The 12,500-nt window shown below is 46.7% G+C and overlaps 1 protein-coding gene across 1 annotated transcript in view; it reads right to left on the bottom strand.

Moving 5' to 3' along the window:
* Nucleotides 1-12,500, bottom strand: part of gbe1b (glucan (1,4-alpha-), branching enzyme 1b) — a 99,163-nt gene that overhangs the window by 32,852 nt on the left and 53,811 nt on the right. Inside the window, exons 11-13 of the mRNA XM_042063702.1 lie at nucleotides 8,361-8,471; nucleotides 7,425-7,596; nucleotides 529-713 (exon numbers count right to left, since the gene is read on the bottom strand). Coding sequence (XP_041919636.1) covers nucleotides 529-713; nucleotides 7,425-7,596; nucleotides 8,361-8,471 — 468 coding nt within the window. The remainder of the gene's footprint in view (nucleotides 1-528; nucleotides 714-7,424; nucleotides 7,597-8,360; nucleotides 8,472-12,500) is intronic.

Genomic DNA, 12,500 nt, shown 5'->3' on the forward strand with positions numbered 1-12,500 from the left:
TGAGCCTCTGTTGAGCGAGGGAGGGAATGTACGTAATGAAGAGAGAGAGAAATAGAGGGATGGGTAGAAAGCAAGAGACAGTGAGGGAGTTGGGGAGGGGGGTGAAACAGAGAGAAGGAGGAAAAGAGAGCAGAAGACAAGAGTGAGAGAAAGTAGAAGGGGAGGCACAGAAGACAGAAGAAAAACAGGAGGAGGTGGAGACAAAAGGGAAAGAGGGACAGAGAGAGAGAGAGAAAGAGAGAGAGAGGGACAGGGAGAGAGAGGGACAAAGAGAGAGAGAGGGATAGGGAGAGAGAGAGAGGGACAAAGAGAGAGGGACAAAGAGAGAGAGAGAGAGAGAGAGAGAGAGAGAGAGAGAGAGAGAGAGGAGAGAGAGAGAGAGAGAGAGAGAGGGACAGGGAGAGAGAGGGACAAAGAGAGAGAGAGGGATAGGGAGAGAGAGGGACAGAGAGAGAGAGAGAGGGATAGGAAGAGAGAGAGAGAAAGCGGACACATACAGTAAGTGTGCTGGAGTGTGTGAGCTCTTACCGGCGGGGCAGCGAGCCATCCGTACTTGTCCTCCGTGCGGTTCATGTCACGGTCGAAGGCATACAGCTGGTGATAGCGGAGGTGATCTGTGTCCACCAAGTTGAACTGACGACGGGCATAGTGGTAGCTTTCATTATTCCCCTGCCTGGGGAAGTCCAGCCACTCTGGATGGCCAAACTCATTACCTGCCAGACAGGGAAGACAGAGAGAGGGAGAAACAAAATGAGAATGAGAGACAGAGAGAGAGAGAGAGAGAAAAAGAAAGAGAGAGAGAAATGACAGCATGGAATGTGTGCTCAGTCAAGTCAGTTTTTTTTTAGAAATACAACTTCATGTTCCAAGCACACAGACTACTCATTATGGCGATGCCATTTTCATTTTGAATGATGCAACCCCTTGAAAAAAAATGAGTGTCTGGTGCAAATCTTCCACCTGTGGTCAGACCGATCGTGACATGACATTCTGCTTGTGCTTAATGAATGCGTACCAGAGAGTCCAGTAGGCCTGATGTTATTACCCCACTTATCCTAAGCTAACTCTCCCCCAACCCCCCCCCCCTTCCTCATCCCCGGCATAACCAGAAATACTGCCCGGCTGATAAACATCAGCTTCAAAGAGGCCTCCTCCTCCGACGAAAAAAAAAAATGGAATCTATTATCTGGCAAAGAGAAAAGAAGAAGGGGAAAAAGACTTTCAGATATTAAATCCCACAGCATCACTTCGATTCATTTGCATAAGATGTATGCAGAATTAATTCACCACAAAATATTTATAACACTTTCGCAACAATGAGCGTGAAACGCCATCAAGGCTCCGAGTGAATAAATAAGTGAAGCTTTTTTTTTCTTCCTTTTTTTGTATAATACATTTGATCACTATCTTGTCAAGGAGGTTGAAACACCCGATGAGGGATCCTCACCTTTTGAAACCTCCTCATGTGTGGTAATGAATGCTGCATGGGATTTCGAGACGCACGGGTGTACGCCACGCTTTGTGGGAGTAGATCAACTCTGATGCCTTGAGCTCAGATGTGTAACCTCTGCCCCCCCCCCCCCCCCATCAAACAGAAACCCAAACAATGGCGATTATGCGTTTGTGATGAGTGTACGGAAAGCCTTGCAGTCCAAAAAGCGTCTGGAGGGAGGAGAACCATACGAGAGCTAAACAGCAGAGACGGGACAAAGACTAGTGTTGGAGTGAATGCATGGCAGAGGCAGAGGATGATAAGAAGACTGAGGAGGAGGAGGAGGAGGAAGAGTGCAAGAGAAAAGGAAAGCTTTCAGCAGGAGCAGCGGCAGCCACGGTGCGAGTGTGGGCAGAAGCGTGTCCGTGCAGCCGAACAAGCCGATGGACTGAGGCGACAGCCGCGTCAGGCAGCCAGATGAGATAATGAATCAGTCATCGGCTGGCACCCTGACATCATAACACAACAGCAGGGGTAATTGAATTTTAGAGGAGGAGAGAAACGTGCTGACAAAGGGTGGGGGTGTTGGGGGGGGGGGGCAGGGTGGTGGATGAGCTGGTAGTGCCGGGGAGGACTAAAACAATAGAAATTAAGTTGCCTGTTTATTCAACAGGCGAGGGAAAGAAAGAAAGACAGAAAGAAAGAGGGAAGGAAAGAAGGAAAAGAGAGATATGAAGGAGAAAGAAAGAGACACAGGATGAGGCAGGGCAGTTGAGGAGTGACAGACACTCTAATGAACAACATTAGCAGGCTGTAAAAGACGCATTGAGTGGTGAGCTGCAGCCTCAAGACCAAACAGGCACTTATGAATTAGGAGTGTTGAAGAAGTATCACAACAGAGAAAGAATGAGAAAGAGCAAGAACATGGATGTGGATGCGCAAGTGATGGAGGGGGGAAAAAATCTAAGAAACAAGGAGACAGGGAGATTAAAACTGTCCTTTTGGTTTGTATCTGCAAGTTATCCCTCGACACTGACTAAAAATACCAAAACAATATGGAAATGGGCAGATAACCAGCCAGTTCTGACAATAACAGCCACAGCAGGAGCTGGGTACTCACCAGTCCCTCGGGGAACGGAAATATTTACCACTATGGACACCGCAGAGACACACTTGTGCGTGGATGTAAACATCATTTGGGGCGTGAGTCCACATTGCAGGACGTCGCACACGCATTCACTATCTGATTTGATTTTGTCGTCAGAAACGGCTCGCGGCCGCGGCTGCTCGGGGTGTGTAAATACAGAGGAGGTGGGCGCCGAGGCGCCGGCCATCTGCTGGGTTCCGAGCGCGCCGACACATCGGGGGCCCTGTCAACAGCAAGCGCGCAGACAGAGGGCGGCCCGGGGCTCTGTTGTTTGACTGGTGGCGAGACGTAGGCAGAAGTATCTCCGAAGGCAAAGCCGACAGTCTGAGGTCTGACACAGCTGGAATTTCCGTGTGTGTGTGTGTGTGTGTGTGTGTGTGTGTTGGGGGGAGGGGGGGTGTTGCGTTGCCGGCTAAGCTGCCTTTCCTAGCAAACTGAGAATAAAGTAAGCCTCAGAGGGAAGGCCAAGAAGAGCCACTCTTCTCTGCGCTACCGTGATGAGTGTACCAGCTCCCATACACTCCACTCTGTGCACACACACACACACACACACACACACACACACAATGTTCTCATGACTCATAAAAGCACGCATGACAGACAGACATAGTCAGAGAAATGCTATTCTTGGATGAAACATCTACTTATAAAATGTGATGCCACATGGATAATATGGTTGCCTTTTGGTGTTTGTAAGTCAGAAGCAATACAAGCAATTATGCTGAGCAGCCTCTATACAATACACCATATTGGCCTCAAAATACATCTGAACCACATCAGCTAAAAGGACAAGAAGGTCAACTCCATAATCTTCAGAGACGGGTGCATCTTCATCACACAGACACAGAAAGTCAGTGTTGTTTACTTGCCGTTTTCCAGTCAGTGATTTAATCGGACTGTTAATTAAAGTGGAGAGGGCCTAGTGGGTTCCCTGAGGGACTCCACATCTCTTTTGGCACTGTTTAATTAAACATAAGACACGCCTCATTTTCTCCCGCTCACTGCATTTTGTCTGCATGGCCTCAACAACGATGCTCCAGTGGTCCCTGTGTACAGCGTCCTTGCTGTCACCAATTATAAGACATTATGGGATTACTGTCAGATTTGTGGCTGTAGGACTCCAAGGAGGACGACAACTATGGCCTACACACGAACACAGCAAGTGCAATATTGAGTAAATAAAGTTTAAAAAAACAAAGCTAGAAGAAATACAAAGATGTTTTTAGATGGTAATTATAGTTGCTATTATGACTTCAACCAAACTTTTCTGAAGTAACATCGCTGAAAAACACATTACTTTCCGTGAGTCACCTTTGTGGCAATCTCACAAGGCAATCTTTCACATATTAGATTGGGACAGCAATAGAGCAATCAAATCAAAAGAGTTTTGGAGTTTTCTTTCAACAGCTAGGAACTGGTTGTCCACGTGGCTGTGCAAAATCTACAGTGGGCAATGACATAGGTAATTGGGTATACTTGTGATGAACAGCATAGAGTAATGAATTTGGATTTAAGACTTTTTCATATCAATCATTCCATGCACATACAAAAGGCAAAATTGAAGCTTCTGTTTTTCTTCAAATCTTGCCCCTGATTTCCAAGGGGTGTTGGACAAATCTGCATGCTATGGAGAAAGAGCCAAACCCAAATTGTTTTGTATAAAGAATGGATGTGTATTGTGCCACTTGCTTGAGCATGTTATTAAAAGTGACATTCATGGTATTAACATGGTATTAACAGGGTATTAACATGGTATTAACAGAGTTATTGATGTGTCTCTGTTAATGGGTCTAATAACATTCCAGACATGGTCTTTCTAAAGCGAATTAACTTTTCATTTAGTTTCATTAGCATTACATTTTATTGTATGACCAACTATTCCTATTTTAATTTTCATTAATTAAAATAAATACTACACAAATCACCCCTACATATTACAGTGCTAGTTTTTCATGTTGAGATAAAAAGATCTCAAATCTTGTGCCAGATAACTATTGGATCCAGGACACCATCCTTTCTTCAGGCAATCAACAGCAGGTAGAGCTAAGGGTGGTTTTAAATGCATTTAAATGAAGCCTCGACACACCATCAGGGATTGGCACGAATCAAATTTAAAAAGGCAATTCAGATTGGGAATGATTAAACATATTGCCATGTTTTTAAATAGGAGTATCAGACAGTGATCAGAGAATCACATTTTTATCATCATAAATGCCACGAAAAAGGTCCCACTTAATCATATCATATCAGGGAAAATATGCCTCTAATCAGAGTCACTGAACACAGAGGCCGGGAAAAAGGACAGACATTGTTAAAATGGGGAGAGTGAGTAGGTTCATTACGGAAAAGTGGGTGATTTTGGTCCAATTAAACGTTGCAGTCAAATCGCTTTTTGTCAGTGCTTATTCCCCGTAGGTGGGTACCACAGAGTACGCCCTCCGCCCCTTCCCTTCGTTGAGTGTATGTCTGACTTTCTTTTTTTTCAATTACTGTGAAGGACAGAAAGAGGGGGGGGAATGGCTACAAACCACCTGCTCATGCAAGGTCATCTAAAAGTTTTCACCGCATTCTGAAGGTCGGGTTTTAACATAAAAAAAGTCCTGTCCATTCACGGACTCTCTATTTCCAGCGGAGGCTCAAATGATAAAGTCACTGAAGCGTTTCATGGGCACTTCGTTGCACTGCGTTTTAATGCCAATGACACCCGGGAAAAGCTTCACAGTGTCTGTGTGTCTCTCTCTGTGTGTGTGTGTGTGTGAACGCGTGTGCGTGCGTGTGTGTGTGTGTGCGTGTGTGTGTGTGTGTGTCACTCTGCATCACAAGTATGCATTCTCTCTGTGTCCTTTTAACATCTATTGGCCGAGAGTAAACAGACATGCCCTCTTTGGGGCCCAGCAGATCGAATTGATTTGCTTGCTCAAACAATTTGTTCTTGCTCAGCACCGCTAAATGACTCCACAGCCATTGATCCATTGACACGACATGTCATTTCATATTTACCAAACTTCTCCTCCTTGTCCCTCTTTTGTGACGAGAGGGCGGGCTTTGGCATTTCCACTAATGTTGTTGACTGCCTGTCTCCCGGTCGGCCTCCTTTACAAGCCGTTCTTCTCTGTTTTTTGTGAAAGAGATTGACAATAAACGCTAATCTGATTTAACAATGTCTCGTTGCTGGTTGACTTTTGGAGAGCAAAACAAGCTTTGAAAAGTCAGAGCCCTTTCAAACTCAATAGAAGGTTTCTCGGAGAAAGAAAGCAGCGGCTGAGCCTGTCTCGCTCCGGCATGTTCAAGAGTGAGCTGAAACAGGTCTCTCTCGTCGAATTCAAGGTCTATCGACTGAGCGTTAGAAGCAGAAGAGAGGAACAACCCGACCGTTCATCTGTACTCGTATTCCCTCTGATTTCAGCAGAGGACAACCACTCGGAGACAGACCGCGTAAAGGTCACCTGAGGGAAAAATTGAAGAGAGGAGAGAAGAAAAGAAAAGGAGAGGAGCGGCAAAAAACAAAATGGCCTCAAAACCTGGTATTTTTCATAGATTGTTGATACAAACCTATCTATAAAAGCTAAGGCTATCCAAATGATATCTCGTACATTGGGCATATGGGTAGAGAATATTACTAGTGCTGAATCTCCCTGTCTGTTTCTGAGTTGCCAGTACATACATTTTAGATACACACTTACACTAACTCATACCACATCCCCTAATCCCAGACCAGATTAATCAGGGTGTTCAGCTAATCAGGAGGAGGGAGGAAGCTGAACGCCCCACGCTGTGGATCAGTAGAAGCCACCTGAACCTGCACCTCTGTTCCCTATGACCTGCACACCCAGTCACCAGGTGGGGCTAGAACACTGTTTAAAGGCAGGTTACTGTACTGTGACTGCCTCTCTGTGTGTGTGTGGGTGTGTGTGTGTGTGATGATGGCATGTTTCTACAGGTCTAACACAGGTCATGGGCATCATCTATTTTTAATCAGAAAGACAAGACCAAAGGGTTAACGGCCTCACCAGCACACATCCATCGATTGGAGGTCGGCAGCACTCCGCGCTGGCTGCGATGACTCCGCTTTACCCGCTGTGACTGATGGAGATGTTTATGAGTTTGCCTGTTTAAAAATTTAAAATGGCTGCCATCGCTGGGGAGCCAGAACATCCCATTAGCAACTCTTACGAGAGTTGCTAATGGGCTGTCATATAGACAAGGGTGATGGGGACCACATCACACAAAAAGTGATTATGTCGTGCAACGCAGCACTGTATAACACACAGGTCAGCACATGACATGGCAATTATACGCCGTTGTATCCTCCTGTGTGATCGCCTTGGATGACACTGTATCCGTTAACCTCAAGGTTCACTTGGACAGTTTTCATTAAGCAAAGGTTTATCTGGACAGTTTTCATTAAAGAAAACATATCTAATATAACATGATAAACAACACCATGTCACCTTTGTTATGAAACCTATTAGTGTACAGTGTGTTCTGACCTTTGAATGCGGAATATTGATCGATTTCAGTCGCATCGTGTCATCCATTAGGTTGTGAAGTTATGGTAAAAGAAAGAATCTCATTATTTGGTAAAGGCAAGAACCAGATTAAACGCTGCATGACAAAACCACACTTGCATGTCTGCGGCTTATAAATTCACACTTGCATTTAATCAGAGTGCAAAACCGTTGGAGGAAACATCATCTTACAACCACAGCAAATAATAGAATTTTTATAGATCGGTAAGCCTGAGCACGCAGCGAGGAGAAAACAAACGGCTTGTGATACAGTTAAGTCTTTCCAGTTTACAGAGACGAGCATCAGATAACATGGCGGTGATCCCTCCACACTCACCTATGAAGTTGAGGTAACCTTCACCACCGAGCACATGCGTTATCAGCCGCATCATCTTGTGGAGCTGTATGCCGCGGTCAATAACGGGCGTCATGGGAACGAAGGAGCTCATGTTGGTGTACATCTCCTTGTCCATCAGCCAGAACGCCAAGGTCTTGTCCCCGACCAGGGCCTACCTCAGTAGGGGGGGGGGGGGGGGGGGGGGGGGTGGTTGACAGGAGAGAAGAGACAAGGTGGGGGGGGTTGGGTTGGTGGACGTGGAGGGTGTAGAGACGGGGTAGGTGGGGGTGGAAGTGAAGGGGAGGCCGGGGGTGGGGTTGAAACAAGGTCATTTTCATCAAGAGGCACTTTGCATTAATCACCGCACCCGCTGGACTACACGTGGCTCTGTGCACTTTTACTGACTTCCTAAGAGATAGAGGAGGGAGGGGAGGGAGAGAGAGGGATGGAGGGATGGAGGGAGGGAGAAAGAGAGAGTGAGAGAGAGGGATGGAGGGAGGGATGGAGGGAGGGAGAAAGAGAGAGAGAGAGAGAGAGAGAGAGAGAGAGAGGGATGGAGGGAGGGAGAAAGAGAGAGAGACAGGCTGGGGGAAAAGGGAGAGGTAGAGCTGGAGAGGAAATCACTTCCTCGCTGAATTCACTCAAGTCGAGGAATAACCTGTGGCGGTAATCATTACTCAAGTAGACAAACACACCGGTGTGCACCCCCCACACCTGCGACACACACACACACACACACACACTCTCCCTTTTTTTACTCCAACTCCCTCATCTCGTGGAATGTATACAAACAAACGCTGGATGTGCTAATTTCTAATTTCACTCTGCCACGTGTTCCCTAACCTGCAGTGACACCAATTTCCATTCCAAATGACTCATTGATTACATTTGCTCCTCTCCTGTGAGGCTGTGAAATGGGGGTCGCGCTCGCCGTACCTGGTCGTGGCTCTCCGCATACGCTATGCACTTCTCGCTGTACCGCCGATTGGTCAGTGTGTACACAATGTTGCCCATGTCCCAGTCCTCGTCCTTGTACTCTTTGATGATCTGAGAAAGAGGGAAAGAGAGAGAAAGAGAGAGAGAGAGAGAGAGAGAGAGGGAGGAGAGAGAGCAAATAGCTTTCAAAAACACTGAAGCCATTTTCTTGTTCCTCTTTTTCTTCCTCCTCCTGCTCTGTCGTTCATTCGTGTTTAACCTGAAGAACTTGGAGCGCGCCCATTTGCCCATGAGCCTCATGATGGTATTCCGAGCATGTGCGCGGTTCTTGGCATCACGTTCCATCCTTCTGTCAGAACCCCCTGCAGGTGTTTCTCCACCCCTGGAATCACCACAGGTCTCATTTTCTTTATATACAGACTTCCTCGGGCACAGTTTAGCATCAATCATCCTTTATTCAATGCTAATATATTCCAAGGTCAGTATCACAGAGGAGTAGTGGAAAGGGGAAGGAAATAATGGCACGTCTTCTGTAGCAAAGAATATAGGCCTACGTCAATCACCTGTTCTGTGAAAATACCTGCCGGCTGATGACTGGACAAAAAGACATTGCGCTTTTCCAAATAAAGATAAAAAATAACTTGATGGTGAGACATGATGTGAAAATAAAATAAAATCACCTTAAGGTTATGAGTCATGAGGTTATGAGTCTCATGGAATTAAACTGACCTGCACACATATTACACACATATTACACTTTAACCTGGATATCAGATGACAAATCACACAGCATACATAGAATACTACACATAAAGCAAATCACACATTGGAAGTAGTTGTTCTGTCAACACACAGCCCTCGGACAAAACTGCCATGTGTAATGTAAATCCGGTTTATAGGCCTGTAAGTATACTTCCGTCTCTGCATTTATCCCATCCATGAATTAGGGAACACACAGAGCACACAGTGAGGTGAAGCACACACTAACCCGGAGCAGTGAGCTGCCTTGCTACAGCGGCGCTTGGGGAGCAGTGAGGGGTTAGGTGCCTTGCTCAAGGGCACTTCAGCCATGGATGTGGGCATGGGAGAGCAGTGCTCAACCACTTCCCCCTCCCACATTTTTCCTAATGGTCGGGGATCGAACCGGCAACCCTTCGGTTACAAGCCTGAACCTCTAACCAGTAGGCCACGGCTGCAGCTGTGGTTTCACTGTTGTGTTTTAAAATGTTCTACCAGAAAAAAAGGTATTAGACAAGGTATTTGTCCTTCACCAAATTGGCACAAAATTGGCAGCCAAAACAAGTTCACTGAAACTAAAACAAATCAAAACAGTTACAGCTGAGGTTAAATTTCACTCTTAATTTCTCTCCAACAATGAGGTGAGAGAGTCAATGTTAAGAAAGTGGTGTGCAGAGGGTGCATAGAGTAACCATGGCTACTGTAAGTGAAGCCTATTCCTCCACTAAGAGATGAAGAAAAGAGATAATAATCACAAAAAAACATCCCTCCATTTCAATCAATATCCTCTGTGCTCTTTCCGCCCACACCTGAGCCAACAACCAGGAGCGTTCCTCAGCTACTTACACGCCGCTACAAGCCAGTAAAGACACACTCTCATATACACACACACACACACACACACACACACACGCACACACGCACACACACACACACACACACCAACCTGCCCACACAACTCACCTTTGGTCAACAGAGAGAACCATGTTCCACACACGAACACAGACACACTCTCTTGGGAGATGGCAAGAACAAACATCTGCATCCAAGACCAACAGAAACCCCACCGGATTTCTCCCATGCATTCAGATGCCTCGACAACATTTATATTCCAGTAATTCCAAAGGAATAAATAAATAAATGTTTGGATCTCCAAAGCTCAAAACAGAAACACACACCCGTACATACTCTCACTCACACACACACACACACACACACACACACACACACACACACACACACACCTCTCCTTGGAGAATAACCACATTGTTTACTTGCCATAATAACCGTGTGGCTAAGGCCTCTCATAAACATGCGGCACATCTATGAATCCAGCAGTCACTCAAACTAAAAGACCTGGTTACTAGGATACAATCTGCAACCCCCCCCCCCCCCCAACCCCCGACACCCATGCCACCCCTCCCCACCCCCCATCCCACCAATGCCCCCCCTGGGCCCACAATGCATGAGATGTGCAGCTAGCGTGATTGACAGGAGGCTGGTAAGCCCTTCACTGTGACAGATTGGAAGACTGCAGGGTGAGATTGCGGATGGCATCTGACTGACAGGTAGGGGATCCTATCTATTACTTGATGGCATGGCAATCAATGGCAAAGAGGGGAGGGGGATGGGAGGGGCTACTATCAATACGGCCACAACGAAGTGCCATGTGCCAGTTAATGAATGCCATCTTTGTCCGTCTCAATCATCCAACAGCCTTCGGCCGCCTCTGCCCTGTCCATCTCCCTCCCCAACTCTTTTGCTGTATCCTCACCCCTCCCTCTCTTTCTCTCTCTCTATCTATCTATCCATCAACCCCCCCCACCCCCATTACTTCCACCCTACTCTGTCTTTCTGTGTAAGTGAAGACGACAATCAGAAAGTGCTGACTACGAGTGCTTCACTGTAGGTGTCGGGTGAGTCAGACCGGGCCACCACCCTCAAGCAAACTCGTTTGTGTTTGAGGAGCAGAAAGTAGAGAGCCAAACGGCCCATATGAACATTTTTAATCAATTTCTCTGCAAAATCAACGAAAATAAATAAATCAAAATACACTCAAACATTCACAGACATGCCTCCATTGTGTTTACGTAAACAGTATAGTTATGCAACACACAGTCAGATGAAGCCGCATAATGTAATTGTGGAACGCGATATATAATTAACCACAAAGATGTGACAACAAACCAAAAAATAAAAACCTGTTTATCGCAACACTGCAAAACACGTTGAGGATAACTGGTACTTAAATGCGTGTGTGTGTGTGTATGGGGGGGTGGAGGGGGTGATGTAGATGCAATCAAACGTTGGCAGTAGTGCATGGTGTGTGGGCCGTGAGGTGCAGTGTGTCCTTGTCCAGTCCCAAACCCCTGCTGTGCCCCGAGCCCTTCCTGTGTCTCTCCTGAGAGCGGAGAGTGTGAGTGTGTGTGTGTGTGTGTGTGTGTGTGTGTGTGTGTGTGTGTGTGTGTGTGAGGTGGCACTGATGGCCCACTTCATCAGAGCAAACTAGCCTCTCGCCAGCAGTCATCAACACGCTCTCACGCACGCACTCGCACCGGCAACCCAGAGGACAGGAGGGGGAGAGAGAGAGAGAGGGAGGGAGGGAAGGATGGAGGGAGAGGGAGGAAGGAAGGAAAGATATGGGGATAGAGAGAGGGAGGGAAGCAGAGAGGCAACAGTGAGTTGAAATGAGAGGAAGCGAGAGAGAGAGTGAGAGTGTGATGTGGTGGTTGTGTGTGTGTGTGTGTGTGTGTGTGTGGGGGGGGCAAGCGTAGAGTGGCGAGGCGAGCGTGATAATTAGGCGGTGAGTGAAGAGCTTGCACCTGAGGGAGAGGAATCGTCTAGCGGAACACAGGAGCCGGACGGCTTCACCGAGCTCCCGCTCCTTCCACACAATGGGGGAGACAGAGAGAAATGGAGAGCAAGAGAATGAGTGACAGAGAGAGAGAGAGAGAGAACGACAGAATGAGAAAAAGAGAGGAAGACTGAGAATCCACACAGAGAAAACACAGAGAATATCTCAGGGGAGAATGTCACTGCCAACCCCCCATCACTGCCTGATTCTTCCAGTTTCCGTACAATCTGCCACACAGCACACCCATACACCATCACTTTATATATGGGCAGATGCCATTAGGTTGCCATACAGGCATACTCTATCACTCTGCATAAAACTGTATGCCATTTCATTGCATATAGGCATATGCCATCACTTTGCATAAAGACATATGTGATTCCATCGCATTCAGGCATGTGCCATCACATGGCATAGGCATACTGACTGACATGTGCCAACACCTGAATGCTGGCTAACTCCTGCAGACACTTTAGCTTAAACCCCCACACGCATCTCAATATTTCCCCACACTAGTTTTTTTCTAACTTATGGAGATGGATGAACTT

The sequence above is a fragment of the Alosa sapidissima genome, chromosome 15 (genome assembly GCF_018492685.1).
Source record: "Alosa sapidissima isolate fAloSap1 chromosome 15, fAloSap1.pri, whole genome shotgun sequence".
Lineage (NCBI taxonomy): Eukaryota > Metazoa > Chordata > Actinopteri > Clupeiformes > Clupeidae > Alosa > Alosa sapidissima.